The sequence below is a fragment of the Trichechus manatus genome, unplaced genomic scaffold, assembly GCF_000243295.1.
Source record: "Trichechus manatus latirostris isolate Lorelei unplaced genomic scaffold, TriManLat1.0 scaffold00143, whole genome shotgun sequence".
NCBI lineage: Eukaryota > Metazoa > Chordata > Mammalia > Sirenia > Trichechidae > Trichechus > Trichechus manatus.
In genome coordinates this window covers 4224363-4243491 of record NW_004444079.1, presented here as the reverse complement: position 1 = coordinate 4243491, position 19129 = coordinate 4224363, and the positions used below count along the sequence as shown (strand labels likewise).

The 19129-nt window shown below is 50.9% G+C and overlaps 1 protein-coding gene across 1 annotated transcript in view; it reads right to left on the bottom strand.

Moving 5' to 3' along the window:
• DSCAML1 (DS cell adhesion molecule like 1) overlaps window positions 1-19129 on the bottom strand; it is a 390413-nt gene that overhangs the window by 68218 nt on the left and 303066 nt on the right. The window contains exons 9-11 of the mRNA XM_004385674.2: window positions 12218-12496; window positions 11683-11802; window positions 10601-10777 (exon numbers count right to left, since the gene is read on the bottom strand). Coding sequence (XP_004385731.1) covers window positions 10601-10777; window positions 11683-11802; window positions 12218-12496 — 576 coding nt within the window. The remainder of the gene's footprint in view (window positions 1-10600; window positions 10778-11682; window positions 11803-12217; window positions 12497-19129) is intronic.

Here is a 19129-nt window from a genome sequence, read left to right as displayed (position 1 = left end):
CAAACCCACCATTTCAGGGGAGAAAGAGCCGCCTTTGCTCAGAGGCTCTGGTCCCCTTTCGTTTCTGAAAAGATTACACGCACGGGGGGGGGGGAGAGGGAGGGGCATGGGCCCCTCCTTCCCCCAACCCAGCCCATGCCCCTCCCTCCCCCCCAAGGCTTGTGTCTCTGCTCCTTGTTAACAAGATTCTGACAAGAAGGGAGCCCCGTTTGGCGGTGTGAGATAAGCCGCCACAAAGGGGCATTGTTGGCACGTGGGGTGGTCGGTAGGGTGTGCATGTGTGTGGGGGTGGGGTGGGAGAAGCTCTGCGTTCAGCCTCGGCAGCAGCCAGCAGCGCCAGGCCTCCCCTGGGAAGGGCTGATGGGGTGGGGGTGGGGGTGTGCCTTCTGGTGCCTGCTTTGTTTTTCCCATTCTTAAAGAACTAGGGCTATGGTGTTGTTAATTTGATTGCACCCACTTCGGCTTCTTGTCTCCCCTGATTAGCCAAGCTCCACCTGAAGCATGAGATTAATTCAAATTGCATGGAAGCAATCAGCCTTGGCTCTGAAAGCTGGTGGGGAGGCGCCTAGGGAGCTGGGGGCCCATGGGGTACTAGCTGTCCACTGCCGAGAAGGAGAGGGGAGAGTGGGAATAGGGAAGGGGGGAACCAGCAAGAATAATGTGTATGTGAAGGGGGGGTCATGGAGAATGGCAGGAGCTTTCTGATCCAGACCTATCTCAGATCCGTGTCTGCTGCATAGGGGTCCCAGCTGAGACCCCCAAACTCACCAGGCCTTACTTCCTCCAGCTATAAAATGAGCTCAGTCATTTCCTCTCTTGGCTGCTTGCCAAGGAGTGCAAGCATAGGAGAGGGAGTATTCTCAAACGAGGGTGGGGGCCTGGTTCTCCCCCTGCCTCTGGCCCTCTGCTTTCCCCAGAATGTTGGGAAAATGATAATGTGAATTATCTCATTAAATTCTCCCTTCCACAACCCTTGGAGGTATGTAGTATTTTTATTCCCATTTTAGAGATGGAAAAACACCCAACTCTGAATCCTTTCAGAAACAAAAGGAAGCAAGGGCCTCATTCTTTGATCACTTGGGAGGTAGTTCAGGGTCATTGCTGTGAATAGTCTAGAGCCAGAGTCAGCAAACTTTTTCTCTAAAAGGTCGGACAGTAAACATTTTAGGCTTTGTGGGCTGTACAGTCTCTGTAGCAACTACTCAACATTCCCTTGCAGTTTGAAAGCAGCCATGGACAATAGGACATAAATGACTGGATGTGGTTGGGTTCCTTTAAAACAATGTATTCTGCCCCTAGTGTTCAGAAAGGAGTCCCTGGGTGGTACAAACAGTCCATGCGATTGGCTGATAACCAGAGAGTTGGAGGTTCCAGTCCACCCAGAGGTGCCTTGGAAGAAAGACTACTTGGAAGAAATCTAATTCCAAAATACCAGCCACTGAAAACCTTATGGAGCACAGTTCTACTCTGACATACTCGGGGTTGCCATGAGTCAGAGTCAGCTCGACTGCAACTGGTATGGTATACCATTCAGAGGACTTCAATCATTACTGTGGGAACAGTTCTGGGCTCCTTGAAGGGCAGGGTTGGGAGTCAAGTCTGCTCTGGCTAATAGTTCTGACCTGTTGTCTAGAGTGGACACTGCTTTAGCTCTTCGCTTTCTGCATTTTCTTATTTATTAAATTGAGCCACCCAGTGATAACCTGGACTCTTTCTTGTCTTGGCATGTTTTACGGGCATCTTTATCCTAGTTGACATGTAGGATGCACATAATTTTGTTGTTTATCTGATCTGTTGGAGCTGAACATGGGGAAGGCCCTGAATACTAACTTGGAGCCCAGACCCATCTGGAAACTCTTCAGTGCTCATGGTCGTGGGTGGCTGTGATGGTGGGGGATGAAGTGGTGATGGTGCGCTTTATGTTACCACTGCCTGAAGCCTCTAAGAAGGAGCTAAGGGCCCAGACGAGACCCGAGACCCGTGGGGACAGGCACTTGTAAACTGGAAGTGAAGTTTGCATTGGCAGGCTCATTCCTCCCAGCAGGGGATCTGGGTTGTTATGGTGATGAGAATGAATAGGGCTGGGAGGGGACTGGTCTACCTAGAGACTTTTATTCTACCTTGAAACCTTTGTACAAAGATTCCCTTTGGGGCCAGGTTTGAGATCTGACATTGCATGCTCTCATGATACTGCTGGCATCGTGAGGTCAGTAAAATCTTCCACATTTCTTTGGTTCAGACTTGTCTTTATCTTTTCTATAAAAACCCAGAAACACCTAGGGCTACAGCTTCTGAAACGTAGGTCCCAGAACTAGTAACGCAATGTCTTGCCGGTTCTCCATTGGCATGGTAGAATGGGAACCACTGTTAATCTCTATTAATGCCTCAGGAGGAAAAGGAATAAGATTATGACCCCTTTCAACAGAGAAGCAAACTGAGTCCCTCAGAGAGGAAGGGACTGCCCCAGTTATCAGCCAGTGAAAACCCTATGGACCACAATGGTCCAATCCCATTGTGCATGGGGTTGCCATGAGTCAGGGGCCAACTGACTCAACGGCAGCTAACAACAGCAGTAACAGTGGGGAATGCCGGGAAGACAAACCAGGACTCCCATCTCCCTTGTCAGGGCTTTCCTGTCCCCTAAATGATCTACTCATTTTGGCCTCTGTTATGGATTGAATTGCATCCTGCAAAAGTATGAGTTGGAATCGTAATCTGTGGATGTAATCCCATTTGGGAATAGGATTTTCTTTGTTATGAGGCCATATCAGAGTAGGGTGTGTCCTAAACCTAATCACTTCTGAGTTATAAAAGGATCGGATTAGACACAGAAGGAAGCCATGCGAAGATCAACAAGGAACTGAGGAATGCTGGGGCTCCAGAAGCTGAAAGAGACAAAGATCCTCTCCCAAAGCAGAGAGAGAAAGAGCCTTCCCCTATAGCCAGTGCCCTGAATTCAGACTTCTAGCCTCCTGAACTGTGAGAAAATCAGTTCGTGTTCTTTAAAGGCACCCACTTGTGGTGTTTGTGTTATAGCATACTAGGAAACAGCCTCCCTGGGCTCTGCAGAGGGTAGGGAGGGCCTGGGCTGGCCCACTCCTGCAAACCTCCTGGGGGAAGTATGAGGGGATTTGTTGACCCTTGCTCCCTGAGAGGACAGCTGCAGGGGCAACCTGGCCTGGGGAGACAACACGTGTGTCCAGCCTTGCTCTCCTTGGTGTGATGAAGCAGAAGACAATGTGCTCTCCTGACTCTATAAAGTCTGGCAATCAATAAGGCCAAAGAGACAACTGGATAATCATCACAGTGGAAAGGGCTCCTTCCTGCCTTCTCCTCTTCCTTCCCTCTCCATCAGAGGCTGGGAGGCCAGGTCCCAGGTCTGCAGAGGAGACCCCCTGGCTTGGCACAGGTCAGGGTGAGGACTTCTCAACTGACTTGAGGCTGGGCATCTAAAGCTGATCACCGCCCACCACCCAGGTGGAGAGAACAAGGACCTTGTCCCAAATTACACAGCTGAGGTGGGGCAAGAGGCAAGCCCAGGCCAGTGTGACCTGGAGCCCAGGCCTCAGCCCCCACTGTGCTGCTCACCACTGTGCTCACCATCTCCTCTCCTTCCTGTTTGCAGATCCAGCCCCACCCACCCTCACCCAGTCAGGACAGAGGGGAAAACTGAAGGGAACCTGTGACCCCTGGATGGTCAGCCAGCCTGTCATCCCCAGCAAGGAAGGACTACGTGGGCAGAGGCCTCTGTGCTAAGCTGGGCTCTGTAGTCAGGAATTTCTACAGAGGGAGGGGAAGACTCAGCTGAGCCCTCAAGGAGCTACAGTCTAGTGGGGCTACATGATCCACCACCAGGGAACGCACAGGAAAACCGTGGGCAAGTGTTTTTTTACCTCTCTGTGCCTCAGTTCCATTGTCTGCATTGAGAGGTGCCCTGTGAACATGTGTGTGGACATCCCAATCCACATGTCCACGCTCTATCTACATGCCCTGCAAATGACATCCCTCAGGTCTAGGGTCATGCTGGTGGCAGGGCTCATCCTTGGGAGGAAAGACAGGGGAAGAGGCCTTGGCAGGTCCTAGAAGACAGCTCAAGGCATTTGGGCAGGGGATTTCTTGGGTACCCAGAGAGTGGTCTAGAAAGGGGGTTGTGGGTACAAGTGGGTATTTCCTTTGGCCCATAGACTCCTTGCCTGTGGGGGGGGGGTAGGGGCTGAGGCCTTCTAGATCAGGGTGTCAGGGGCAGGAACCCCAGTCACCCTGCTCTAAAGGAGGTGATGGTTATGCCTGACAAGGAGTTTCCCTTGGGTAAAACTGAAATGAGGACCACCTCAGGTCGTTGGATATATGGTTGTCTTCTCCCGGGTTTTGCATTCTGACTTCTCTACTAATGGGCAATCACTAGCAGGTGATCTGGTCTACCTAGACCCAGCAGCTTCCTCTTCCAGGCCTGGCTCCCTGCATCCCTATTCCCTACTCCCCACCCCCACCCCCCGCCCCTGCCACACGCACAACTCTCCACTAGAGTTTGGCTCCATTCTCCTCTGCTCGGATTCCAGTGACTCTGCAGCTGGGGATGTGCTCTCCCAGTGCTCTTGGCTCTCCTTTTAATTGGCCTGACATTTTGCTAAACAAACAAATCAAAACTCAAACCAAACAAAGAGCCTTTATCAGGTTTAATTGGTCATGGGGCTTGGTCTGTAGCTCCACCACGGGAACCTTCACAAAGTGGGGGAGACTGGAGGATGTAACAGGACCCGTCTAATAAGGCAACCTGCTGCATGACGGGGCCGGCCCAGGTCCCAGGAGGCACTGCCACGTGGCGGTGGCACACAGCCATCCTCCCTCCACCCCAGGCTCAGCAGCTTGTCTTTGTACTTGCCTCTCGTTGAAGAATTCTCTTTGAAGATGCTTTGTTTCTCCCCATGCGTCAGTCAGTTGGAGGAGGAATTGCCTCCTCCTCCTTTTGGTCATTATTTCTCTCTCTTTTTTTAATTTTAAAAGGGAGATACAAGGCCAGCTTTGTGAATGTGGTATTTTTTCTGTTAATTACATTTATTGTCAGCCAGGTTGTTGGAGGTGATTCGGTGCCCTGAAAAGACCACGCCCACTGCTACAGTCATAGATTGTCTGAGCTGAAAGGGACTTGGAGATCAGCTAGTGATGGGCTCTAGTCCAGGCCTCTTATTGCACAGGTGAGGAAACCGCAGCCCAGAGAAGGGAAGAAATAGTTCAAGGATGCATAGCCAGGGAGCCCAGTACTCAGTCATTTGACTCTAAGTCTGCTCTTTCCACCAAACCACAGGTGCACAGAGGCAAGTTCCCAGTCTCAGCCGGGAGTATACTACCCTGTGACCTTGATTCAGTCCCTTAACTTTTCTGAGAAGGAGCTATTGCCTGCCAACGTCACAGGCAAGGTATGGGAAGAGATTGATAAGCTGTAAAGTGCTGTACTTGTGTGAGTGGCTCAGGCACTCAGGGGCTCAGCCCACACCAACACTCTAGGAGTCAGGGAGGAAGGGAACCACCTGGGCCTGGCGTTGGTCACCATCAAGGATGTCCAGAGACTTGGAAAACCACCTTCCCACTTTACCACACCCTTGGCTCCCTGGGGCCCTTTGGAGAGGGGCTGCATGGCAAGTCTCCAAGAACCAGCTCTGGAATCCTGACTCCCACCAGACCCTTGGGCTCCTGGAACTCTGGTTTGGTGTCTGGTATCAACAGTCAACTCTATATAGAAAGAAACCATTTAGCTTCCAAGGCCCACAAACACCTTGCATTTCATTCTCCCTGTCCATCCTCTTCTTCACTCTCCAACAGACACCCTAAATTCTCACTCATCGGATGACATTCACGGGCCTTTCTGCCTCCATACCCTCACCTGTGCTGTGTCCTCATCTGTGGAATGGAATAACCTTCGCCCCTATTGGTGCTTGTCGAAATCCTTCTCATCTTTCAAGACCTACTTAGAGACTATTTCTTTTGTAATGCCCTCTTATATATCCCCAGGTTAGAATTGATTAATCCATCCCTGATCCTCCTTGTATCACCCAGTTTGTAGCTTTTGAAGGCACTTATTTTGTGTATGAGGGTCCTGGGTGGTACAAATGGTTTGCACTCGGCCCTGGTGGTGTAGTGGTTAAGAGCTATGGCTGCTAAATGAAAAGTTGGCAGTTCGAATCCACCAGCTGCTCCTTGGAAACACTGTGGGGCTCTTCTCCTCTATCCTATTGGGTTGCTATGAGTCAGAATCGACTCCACAGCAATGGATACTAACCTCAAGATTGGTAATTCAAATCCAACCAGTGATACTGCAAGAGGAAGGCCTTGGCAATCTGCTCCCATAAAGATTTACAGCCATGAAAACCCTATGGAGTGCAGTTCTTCTCTGATACACACAGGGCTGCTACGAGTTGAATCGAAGCAATGGCAACAGGTTTGGTTTGGTTTCATTTTGTGTATTATAGTTGTTTGGGGTATATGTCTATCTCCTCTTTAAGATTCTAAATTTCCTGAGAACAGCAACTCTGTCTCAGTCATTGCTAAATTTCTAAATTTAACAATGAGTAAGATTTCTAAAACAAATGACCACTAACAATTATTGAATGAGTATTTTGTGCCAAGTACTGTGGTAATTCGAGTCCCTGCCTGGTGCAAATGGTTAACTTCTTGACTACTAGTTAAAAGGTTGGCAGTCCGAACACATCCAGAGGTGCCTTGGAAGACAGGCCTGGCAATCTGCTTTTGAGAGGTCACAGCCTTGAAAACCCTATGGAGTAATTCTACTCTGCACACACAGGGTCTCCATGATTCAGAGTTCACTTGACAGCAACCAACGACAACACTGTGGTAATTGCTGAAAGTGTATGGCCTCATTTAAATTTTACCAATGAGAAAAAAGTATGTATAATCTCAAACTTACAGAGGAGAAAAGTGGGGCTTACAGAGATCATTGTCCAAGATCTCACAATTAATCATGTGGCAGAGCTGGGATTTGAACTCAGGTCTGACTCATTCTAAAGCCTGTGCTCTTAGTGACAGAGCTTTATTGCTCCATTTAGAGTGCTCCGTGAACGTCTGTTGAATTATCATTGGGAACAGTGGGGTCAATGGTGTAGATACTACCCAGTGGAGGCCAACTACAAATGTCCAGTTTGACACTTGAATGCTATGATGTATGTTCCCTTTAATATACTTACTTTCTAAGTTCTGTTTGGCCAAAGTGGGGATTAAGGTCAGTTTGCCTCCTGGGAGTTGACAAAAGTGTGAGGTGTAGCCATACTGGGTCAAAAATTTGCCGAGGGTTTAGAGGCAGTTGAAGTGAACCTTGAAACGGCTTTGCATATGGCAGGTTCTGTAAGTCAGCCAGGAGGAGTGCTGGTGTTGAGTGGGGGAGTTTGGGATGGACTAAAGGATGACTAGGAATGGTTTTCCACCAATAATCCCATTGATGACCATGTGCCCAGGTCCTGAAGATCCTCCCCCATCTGTCTTTAAAGTGAAATCAGAGTTGGGAGAGATGGGAGAAGGATGAGGAAGAATGAAGGAGGAAAAAGGCAGATCAGGAAAGAGAGGATGTTCAAGGGGAGTACCTGAGGGTGTATTACCCTGGAACAGTATGCATGGAAGTTCTCTAAGAAAGTTAGTAACCCTCCCCAGCCCCCACCACCTCAACATTGTCACAAGAGTATCTTCTGGCAGGCAGATACCATGTAGAATTATTAGGCTATTACAGAAATATCTTATAATATCTTCAGACTAATCACTCCAGATAGAGGTCTTGGCCATGCTCAGCCCTCCACAGCCACTTCACTTGAGACTCAAATGCCCTTGGCCCTGCCTCCTCCTCTCCTGCTGGTCTGGCATAGGGGCCTCTGGTACTGCTAGGGTAGGGCACTGGGGAGAGTGAGCGGGCATCTGTGGCAGAGAAAGCATGTGAGGGAAAGGCCAGTTGAGGGAGCACACGTGTGTGCGGAGGGTATGTGAGAGTGCTATGTGTGAGAGTGCAGCTGGAAAACAGCCTGTCAGATGAGGGTTATGTGAGGGTATGTGAGAGAATGTGAGGAGAGAAAATGTCTATGTGGGGACGTGAGGGAGAGGGCACAGGAGCGAGGAGCTGGCGGTTCCCAGAGACTGTGTCCGAGGAAGTGCATGAGAGACGCTGTGTTACCTGGCGGAGTGTGTGAGGGGAAGTGCGGTGCGTGGGAAAATATGACCTAGAGGTGTTTGTGAGGCTAACAGCTGTAAGGAAGGATTATGTGTATGCCTTACTGTCAAAAGAGGCAAAGGAAAATGACAAGGCAGCTGAAATTAGGGCCAAGGGGGAAAAAGGAAGGAAACAAGGCCCAGATTCTGCCCACAAGTGATTAGTTGGGTAAGAAATTCCCCACCTTTCCCTTGGGTAAATGGTGGTACCAGAGGTTAACACCACTGTGTGTGTGTGTCTGATTTTCTGTAGCACCAGTTCATGAGGCTCTCCTGGATTGGTAAAATGTGCTCTCTCTGAAGCTTCGTAGCTGCTGCCTGGGTTGTGAAGTGAGGATGGTATAGAAAAAATGCAGGCCCAGAGAGCTGAAGTGAGTTTCCCAGGGCCCCCCAGGACATCAGGGACAGCCTGACATGGGCCTGGGTCTCCTCCCACGCAGCCCACCTCCTGGCCACTGCATCATCTGTCACCATGTCCCCTCACGCTTCATCTCCACAGAGAAACCGTGGGCCACAAAGCTGGCAGCCATACTCCCTCAGCGGAATCCTCTACCTTAGAGAAAAAGAGCAAAAACCAAGAAAGAAAGAAGAAGAACCTGAGAGTTCGGCTCATCTCTCCTACTGACAGCGGGGAGATAAGGATCAAATACCAAGGGTGGTTCCACGAGGTGCCTACTATTTCTCTCGCCTCACGCAGGCAGAATTAGCGAAGTTCTCCCTGGCTGAGGGATGTAGATTGATTGCCTGGTTTTATTAAGGACAAAGTGCTTTTTGATAGTGTGAGAGAAGAGGCTCCCCAGGGCGGGGATTCCGACGCCTAGAGCTCCCTGAGAATCGATCGCCAGGGCTTCCCTGTCTTGTGCTGGGCTGAACACGGGCTCTGGCAAGCGATAAAGAAACTATGATTCTTAAAAGAGGGAATTCCGGGGAGGCGCTGGGCAGACCGCACACGGGGCCCTGCTCTCAGCAGCCTTTCCTACACATGTCCTGGAGAGACTGCTGTTTAGAATTATCAAACTGGTGGCTAACTTCTTGATGGCCTACTGAGTGCCAGTTACCATAGTGGTTGCTTTACATGTACTATCTGACTTACTCTTCACACAGGGACTGTAGTGTTCAGTGGTAGAATTCTTGCCTTCCATACGGGAATCCCCAGTCAATGCGGTTTGTGCGCAGCCACCATCTGTCTGTCCGTGGAGGCTTGTGTATCGCCATGATGCTGAACAGGACTCAACAGAACTTCCAGACTAAGATGGACTAGGGAAAAGGCCTGCTGATATGCTTCCAAAAACCAGCCAGTGAAAACTCGATGGATCACAGTTAACAATGGCAGCTAACAGCTAGCAACAACAACAACTCTTTACAGAAAACATAATGGGCTAGGTACCCATTTTGTAGATGAGGAAACTGAGGTACAGCTAAGCCAAGTAAACCAATTGAAGTCACACAGTAATTAAGCCATGCTGCCCAGATTCACCCTTGTCTCGGTCACACACTGGAACTCAGGCTCTTATCACTGCCCTCCTTGGCCCACGGTCCAATTCCTGACCCACAGACAGACAAACACGCTCCTTCTGACACAATTCCTGAGACCTATTACACAGAACCCTAAGAAGGTAAAGGGATAGGCTCACCTGGTCGGAATGTCTATATGTGACTTAAAAGAATTCAGGGAGAGCAAATAAATTGTGGACTTCCAAGGCCAGGGGGCCAGCTCTGCGCCCTTGGGGATTTCGAAGCCATAGATACAGCACCAAGTTATCATGACTTTTATTGCTCCTTTGGCTTTCCCAAAGCATCTTCCTTTTTCTGTTACTAGTTCCTGTGTTATTTACAACAATTTAGTGAGGCAGGCGGGCTGGGCATGAACCTCTAGCATAGGTGAGGAAATTGGAGCTCAGAAGTGAAGTGACTTGCCCAAGGCCACAAAGATCATAAAGGTAGATGGGAAATTGGGACCCAGGTTTTCTGACCATAAGGCCTTTCTTCTACAATGTGTACATGGTATCTTCTTTTCTAAGCCACAGATGTGTTAAACACAAGCAGGTGAGTATTAAGTAACAGAAATAAATAGCTTCATATGACTATTCAGATTGAATTGCCAACATTGAGATTGAAGTAAACAGAATATGGTATCATATGATACTTTGATAGAGCAAATTAGGAGTTTATCATGACTAGGGTAGGCTGGGCTGGGGCCATTCAGGGTCTGAAGCCCCTTTTTCAGATGAGAGTGCTTTTGCGTCCTCCACCTGAGGGTCCCTAGAAAGCCTTCCAGCCTCTCCATCACAGATGGAACAACGGAAACTAAAGGAGTAGGTAGAGTGAGAGCAGAGATGGGCCTTGGCCTGTGACCGGGGGCTGCTGGGAGTGCTGCATGGGGGGTAGGACTCACTCTTGACAGTGAGGAACATGGACTTGCTGATGTCAGTGCCCACGCCGTTGCTGGCCTGGCAGAGGTAGTAGCCGATGTCCTCCTCCAGGACGTGGCGGATCAGCAGCGAGCTGTTCGGCAGGATCTGGATGCGGCCGGTGAGGGGCACTGGGTGGTACTGCTGGGGGTTTCCACTCCCTGGAAGGAGGTAGCAATTAGCAGGGGCTGGGTCTGTGATAGGGAGTGCATTGAGTGGACTGGAGTGGCCCAAGGAATGGTCCCGATACCTTTCTCTTGCTGATCTAGGGCCATTTTGTAGCAGACCTGTACAATCCCCAAAGTGTCCAGGAGCCCACACCACTCCTGCTGGGCAAGAGGAGAGACTGCTCTGAGGTCTGGTTCTGCTCCAGCTCTAGGGCTATAAGATAGAGTTGGGGGCCTCAGCTCAGTGTCTACCTTGGCACTGAGCTTCTTTTGGGGTGAATTCCTTGGAGAGGAAGAAAGAGTTGTCTTTGGGTCAACTGGCAATTAGCAAAGGGAAAACTGAGCCATCAAATGGCAGTTGCCTGGTCTTAGCCTAGGAAAGAGGCCAGCCATCCTCCAAGTGGGGGCTTTGTGGCACCCCCTCCCATTCCCCCAGTGTTAGCCACAAGAACAGTCTAGGGTAGGAAGTTGGCATAGGGCTGAGCCAGATACTGAATGAATCCCTGGGCTGAAGCTGGGCTCCAAGAAGGATCAAGATCCCAGAATGGGTTGATTGGTGAGGAGCAGGGAGCATTCAGGCACTGGGACTCGAGGATGGGGGTAGAAGTGTATGTACACTGAGTTCTAGGGCTGGAGGCAGAAGGGGGAGGTCAAGTACATAAGGATAAGGGGAAATTTGGTGTGAGCATGACAGCTGACCCTGGTCCACAGACCCCTGGTGGTAGCTGAGGATGACCTCTAGATCAGGGGTAGCCTGGGGTCCTCTTAAAGCTCAGAATCCAGGGCTCTCACCCAGGGATAGGAGCAGTGTGTAAAGACCAGGGCCAAGGCTCATCAGAGCATCCTCCCCTCCCCTTCTCTGGCCCTGCTAGGAGATTCTGGCTGAGCCAGGGGCTTACCCTTGGCATGCTTCCACATGACCTTGGGTGGGGGATAGCCGTCCACCGAGCAGTTGAGCACCCCAGCTTTGCCGTAGATGCCATCCTGGTTGTTGGGCTGCACCACAAATCGAGGGGGCACTGCAGAAAGAGGGATGGCAGGGAGAGTAGATCTCAGTCTCTGGTAAGTTTCCTGGGGCTTTAGGCATCTTCCAGCCATCTTCAGCCCTGCCTGGACCATTCTAAAGTTGGGCGCCAGCAGTTCTGAAATCCAAGATGCTGACAGCTTTTGCTGAGTACTGGACTGGGAGTTGAGAGTTCTGAGTTCCAATCCTGACTTTGCCAATGACTGAGCAAGTGCCCCCCCGCCCCACTCCCCTCAGGGCCTCAGTCTCCTGTCCTGGAAAATAAGACCTTTGGACCTCTTGATCTTTAAGGCCCTCACCAGAGCCAACTTGCCGTGAAGCTGTGATTCACACTCATAATCTAGAGAGACCAGGTCAGCAGCTGGCCAGAGCTCCCCTCCCTCCCCCGCGGCTGGTCTGTCCCTGCTCACCGCGCACGATGAGCTGGCGCTCACGGCTCACGGTGGCTGCAGCATTGCTGGCGATGCATGTGTAGTTGCCGTTGTGCTTGAGGGAGACGCTGGAGATCTGCAGGGAGCTCATGAATTCCTTGCTCTCAATGGTCACGCCCGAGCCTGAGATGATCACCTGTCCGTCCTTCCTCCAGGTGATGCGAATGGGCATGTCTCCCGAGGACACCACACAGGGGATGTAGAGCAGCTGGCCGATGGAGGCAGGTGGGAACTCGAAGGGCTGGATAAGAGGGGGCACTGCGAAGGCAAGAGCAGTGCTGCAGTCAGGGCCCCCACTTGCCCCAGCCTGGCCAGCAGCACTGCCCACTGGCCTCACCTGGGGGCTCTGGGATGCCTCCCACCACCACCCTTGAGTTGGCTTTGAATAGAGTTCCCCAGGGCACTTGTTCTCCTATGGTGCATGCTCTCCTGTGTTCTCCTGGAGTGCCTGGCTGCCTTGCCATTGTCCCCTGGCTCCATTTCTATGCTTCCCCAGGCCTGGACTGCCTCCTTGGCCTTGACCCCACTGTCTCTGTTCAAGGGCTTGGCTGGCCTGCTTTTATTCTGACCTCCAGATTTATTCTGGGATTTGACGTTTGTTCTTCTAGACTCCCTGCTAGGTCCCTGTTGACCCACTGCTCAGCTGTCACCTCATCTTCCCTGCCACTCCTTGGTGCCCCTGTGCCCACTTTCTTGTTCCAGAGAAGCACCTCACAGCTCCCTATGGACCTGGGATGGGTAGAGATGGTATGCTCCGGATGACAGGAGAAGGCTGGTGCTGACACTGTTCCCCATGCATGCCCCATAGCTGCTCATCTCAAACCTCAGTGCTGTTCTCTGGTCTCCTGCAGAGGTCCCATCACCCAGCCTGCCCCTTCCCATGTATCAAGTGTTGGACAGGCGAGTAGGAGCTCACAGCACTGGCTGTTTCAGTTGGACACTTTATACACATTATCTCACTGCATCCTCCCACCAATAATGTGAAGTGAGCTTAACTGTCCCCATTTTACAGATGAGGAAACTGAGGTTCAGAGAGAAGTAACTTGCCCAAGGTTACGTGGTCATAAGAGGTATTGGCAGGATTTGAAACCTGATCTGTATAATCTCCAAATCCAAGCTTTCTTCATTATGCTGCCCAGCTGCCTCTCTGAGTTTGTTGTGAGCTGCCATGAAGTTGGCCCCCTGACTCATGGCAACCCCATATGAGACACTGCCAGTCCTGTGCCATCCCCATGATGGGTTGTGGATAGGACCATCGTGATCCATAGGATTTTCTTTGGTGGATTTTTGGAAGAAACTCACCAGGTCGCTCTTCCTAGTCATAGTCTGGAAGCTCTGCTGAAATCCATTCAGCATCATAGCAACACACAAGCCTTCACCGACAGTTGAGTGGTGGCTCTGCCTGAGGTGCATTGGCCAGCAATTGAACCTGGGTCTCCGACATGGAAAGGGAAAATTCTACCACTGAACCACTATCACTCCTGCCTGTCTGAGAAGGCCCCCAAAATGTCTACACGAGGGACTCCCTTTGCCTCATAAGTCAGCTCCGCTTGGATGGCGGCAAAAAGCAGAGAGGGAGGCCTGTTGTCTTTGACACCACTAGTCGACTGGGCTGGGCAGCTCAGCCAGGCATGGCATCCTCCACATAGCTCCCTCCCCTACTGCCCACATCTCAGCCCCTGGGGGCCTGTCTGGAGCCTGAGTCGATGGGAGATGGATCCTCCTTGCTCTGCTCTGGCTAGAGCATCAGCCATTATCTTTACGATAACTCAATTAGGCCGCAGCGACTTCCCCAGCAAGTGGGGGGAGGAAGAGAGCGAAAGAGACAGACAATTAGCTTAACAAGGATGAGCACCCAGTAGATGAGATCTCCTTTCTGCAGTCAAATAATTAAATTACAAGGCTGTCCACAGTCCTCTGGCCTTCTCCCAGGCACCAGCCCCACCCTTCCTTGGAAGCCTGCTACTCTCCACCCTATGTCCACCCAGAGTGGACACACCAAGGCATGAGTACCGAAGGGACAAGGATGGATGGCATTGTATGTATGCCCGAGGCCCTTCTTGACCTCCAAGGATTTTCGGGGCTCATTTGAGAGATTCCTCTGGAAGTGGAACAGGTGTTGAGATAGAAAATCCTCAGCAGCCCTCTGGGTCCCTGAGAGAGTTCTTGACCAAGAGCTCAAGTCTGGAGGAAGTGACATTTAGGAGAGATGTTGCTTCCATAACCTATGAGTTGAAAGCTATCCTCCTTTTCAATATGCCTTTCCAATATCATCTCCCACCCTACTCTTCACTCCAGCCACAGAAGGCCCATCAGCACTCAATGAACTCCCACAGCTCCAAGACTTTGCCCATGCCTGTGTGAGCACAACTGGGGGTCTGTCCTTCTATCCACCACCATGTGTCTTCCTGGCCTACTGGCTGGCTTTTGACCTATCTTATTCCAGATCTACCTGGGCCCAAATCCAGTTCCTAAGCTCCAGTCAGCTTTTCTGGGGGCTCTTGTCATTGTCTGGCTCTCCCCATCTGTCTCTGGCTGCCTCTTTTCCCTGGGATGAGGCATTGCTCCCAGTATTCTGAGGGCTTCCTGGGCCTTGGATGTTCCCAGAAAGATTTCTCTGAATCTCATAATGGCCCAATGCCCATTACTGCGACTTTCCAGAGGATTCTATTGTTGTGCCTCAGGTGATCCCCCTTGTACTGTTTTTTTTTCCTAGATCAGATCCAGGCATCACTAAATCTCCTTGGACTTTTTGATGGAATTGCTGCAGAGAACTGCCACCCAGTTTGTTTCCTTATGCCTAGAAGAACCAACTGTGGTCCAGTCCTCCTACCACAAAGGCCCAAAGCTAGAGCCCAGCAGTCTTCATGGGAAACTCTTCCTTATTCTTTTATACCCTGCTCAAGTGCCACCTCCTCTGAGAAGTCTACCCTTCTTCTGCACAGCCCAGCAGTACTTGGTCCACATCTTGACATGGCACTCATCGCACGACAGTAGGGGTAAGTGCATTACCATCTTCTTTGGGGGGTAGGAGCATCTTTAGGGCAGTAACTAGGGCTTATTTATTTGGCAAATTGTAAGTGCCCAATAAATGCTTGCTGAATGAGTAAATGAATGAACATATGCTGGATATCATTTCCTGGGCTGACTCTGGAAGCTCATCTGTGAGGTGGGCAGGAGGTGGGAAGAGCACAGGGCAGGGTTCACCCAGAACAAGAAGGAGGCTCTATGTTGCTCCGCAAGATGTCGTATTTATGCTGTGGATTTTTGGAGTCAGAAGCTTCTCCCTTGGTCCTTCACAGGGGTCAGGTCCTTGTCATTATAGCACCAGAGCCAGCTCCTATGTTTTAAGAGTGCTATGGACACTCGAACATGAGCAAGGGGATAGTCACGGTCAGGGGCAGACTAACCAGTAAGCAAGGTACTCACAGGCTTAGCTGTGTTTACTTACTAATCCGTAGTGCACAATTTCACATGAGTTTCACTGCATACCTTGTTTATTGGGTAATCCATCCCTGGTCCTGGCAGCCATGTGGAGTAGGATGTGTGAGCAAAGCAAGGAGTGGGGGATTCTGCTGAGGTAGGAGAAGGCTAAGGGGGGTGTCAGGCATGGAGGGCCATCCTCCGGGGATGGATGGCCAGAATACCTCCCTTCCCTTGAGAACAGAGCAAGTGGAGACAGACAGATTGAACTTAGGCAGGAGGATTTTGTTCAGGCAAAGGGAAGACTGTCTCTTTCAGTAAGAAGGGATTTAGGTACTGGAACAAGTGACTAAGGCAGGTTAATTCATTAATTAATTCATCTAATATTTATGAAATGTCTGCTCTGTGAAGGTATTATGCTCTGTGTGAGCTGGGGAAAGTAGAAACATGCTTAAAATTCAGATAGAACCTCCAGGAGCTTGTCATTAGAAGGGAAGGTAAGCTATTCCCTCAGTGATTATTGGACAAGCCCCACCTGACGATAGAGATGCTAGACTCATCGCAGAGACAGGTGTCATCTAGGTGGGTGGTTGCAGCTTCATGGAGGGCTGGCATTTAACTGAGAGTTAAAGGACACACACGTTTGCAAAAAACAAATAGGGTGAGAGAGAGGGAAGAGACTGAGCCAAGGGGCAGAGGACTACTAGAGTCTGTCATTCTCTTCTGGTCTTCCAGAATAAAATCGATGACTCTTTGAGAAGTTATTTAAGAAAAGAGAGGCCAGCATCCATCCTGGGAGGTCAGGCACCCACCTCAGCTGGCCCAGTGTCCCTGGAGCACTATTGTCCTGGGGGAGGCAGGTGACCAGAAAGCTCCAGAGCTCCTTGCTCCCCTCTACCACCACCGCTGTTGCCCTGCAGCAGCCCACCACACCTGCTGCAGGTTGACTGGGGCAGGTAAAATGCTGTGGTTGATAGACATCCCATTAAGGACTCTTTGGTGGGAGTGCTAGGGGCTGGAGCTGCTCACAGAATTCCTTTGTTCCAGGCAAGCATTCCGACATCCCCATAACTCCAGCACAGGACGACCTGGAGGGAGAAGAAAGCCCAGGGATCCTGGGGCCTTCCTGGGACTCACTAGATACTTGCAGGAGGGCTGTGAGTGGGAGGCTCTGAGGAGTAGGGTGCGGGGACTCTGAGATATGCATGTTTGGCAGCTGTCCAGATATGGGCTGTGTTCTGATCTGTGAGCATCACAGGTGCTCAGAAGGTGGACACTGGCCGGTTAAATGTGTCTCTTGTTCATTCTCCACCTGTAGGAAAACAATCCCCTCTGGAGGTAGAACTCTCTGGCCACCTCTATCACAGTGCCCATCAGGGACCCCTTCAGTGTTACTGCAGCCCACAAAGCCTCCCCTCCTGCCCCCAAGTCCCAGCATTTCTCCAGCCACTAGCCTGAATGTAGGGGGTGGGCAGGGATGCCATGTACCCAGGCACTTCTCTCTAGAAGTTCTGCTGTGGCCATGACCATCTTTACTGAGAAGAGCAACTTGGTCACCAACTTGGCCAGCTTTGAGGGAGGTGGGACTAGAGCAAGGTGCTGTAATGGTGAAGAGGCTAGAGCATGAAGCGGTTGAGAAGATACAGAGGTCGTGGAGGCCCATTGGTGCTGGGCCGCCATAAAGCTTTTACAGCCACTTGTTTGGGGGGGTTGAACAAGTGAGGGCGTGCTGGCCACGGGCTCAGCCCATAAACACTTTATGGTGTCTCTCATCATTGCTTTCGGAGACTGAGACTTTTTATTTACTGCACTTGTTAGCAGAGACTGGGCTCTGTGGGATGTTGGGCTTTCCTGACAACGCAGCACTGAGACAGGAGAGAGCCATGCCTGGGAGCTAGGACCCCTGGTTTTGAGACTCTGCTATTCACACAAGCGACCTTGAGACAGTTGCCTCCTCACCATCACTTGCCTTTGACCCTGAGCCTCAGTTTCCTCATCTGCAAAATGGAGGGGTTGGACCAAATAATCTCTAAAGCCTGATACAGATTTTCAAGTTCTGACGATAACAATAATAACCTACTTTAGTTTTTTATGCAATTCTCTCTTCTCAGGGAAAGCCTTCCCCGATCAACTGCTTTAAAATTGCAAACCACTCCCCCCTCCCCTTGATATTCTCACCCCTACTTCCTGTTTGACACAGGACATAGTTAAACATATTTTCCGTTTCCTCACTCCCCGCAGACGGGGGTTTTTCTCTGTTTTGAGCACAGCTGTATTGGTGGAATCTAGAGTAGCACCTGGAACGTAGTGGGTGCTTAGTAACTGTCACTGAATGAATAAACGGATGCCTCTGCTTCGCCATCAATGTCATTGTCATCGTCATCACGAGACCCGTCTGTCCAGTAAGGAGGACGCTTGCTCTTATGTTCCTGGCTCCTTCTGCAGAGGGAACGGGGTTGTTGGCAGCACCTTCCATGGGCCCCCTCCCCCAGGTACAATCAGGCAATCTCCTCCTGTCACCCTGTTGTGCTCCTTTCTGGTGGATTCCAGCAGGGCTCCTTGCAAACCTCCCCCTCTGCCAACAGCAGGCATTTGGCCCTGGGAACTGGCTCTCTTTTAAGCCCTATGATCATAGAAACCCCCTTCCCATTCACCAGGATGGGAGGAGGCCTCATCCAAAGGCTCCCAAGCATATGGCAGGGAGTGGTTTGAGCAATAGCTGAAGCTCAGCATTGAGCAGCAAGGGAAGAAGGGATGTGGGTACGGACAGTGGGCATTGGGGAGTGAGGGTGTACGAGTGCGTGCGTGCGTGTGCACGTGTCCCCTTCCAATTGCTCTCCACAGGGAGTTGGCACTGCCTCCTGGTACTGGCCCTGCTGAGCATGGGCAGAGCACCTCATGCCCTTGTGTTGGCTCCAGAGGCCCTAGGAGGCTCAGATGCGGGGATGGAGATGTTCCCTCGCACTGAGCCCTGCCAAGCAGCCCCAGTTGCAGCTCTGCCTTCTTAGTTAATTAAACATTCAGCCCACGTGCCCAGAGATGCTTTTATGCTACATTATTTTTCAGCTACAGGGGGCCCTAAAGACACCAAATCTAGGTTGAATCTATGTGCCTGCCTCTTAGCATCCTGCCAAGGATCTCTCCCGATGCCCGGAGACAGGCACCCGCCTTCCTTGCAGCCTGGCTCTCTCCTGCCAGTCAGTGTTACATGTGCCAAAGCCCAGGTAGCCCTGGAAGTACCCTCCACCCTCTCTCCCCTCTGCTCCTCTTACCTGGCTGGGCCACAGCAGGCTCACCTGGGCAATATTTCCTATGGTACCACCTGCAGCCACCTTTTGTGGCTCAGGAATGCTGCCTTGCAGGAGGGTACTGACGGAGGAAACATTTGTGTATACGTAACTGCTGCTATGCATATATATGTGCTTGTGCCTGCAAGTGTGAACAGGTTTCTGTGTGTATGTTTGCTGC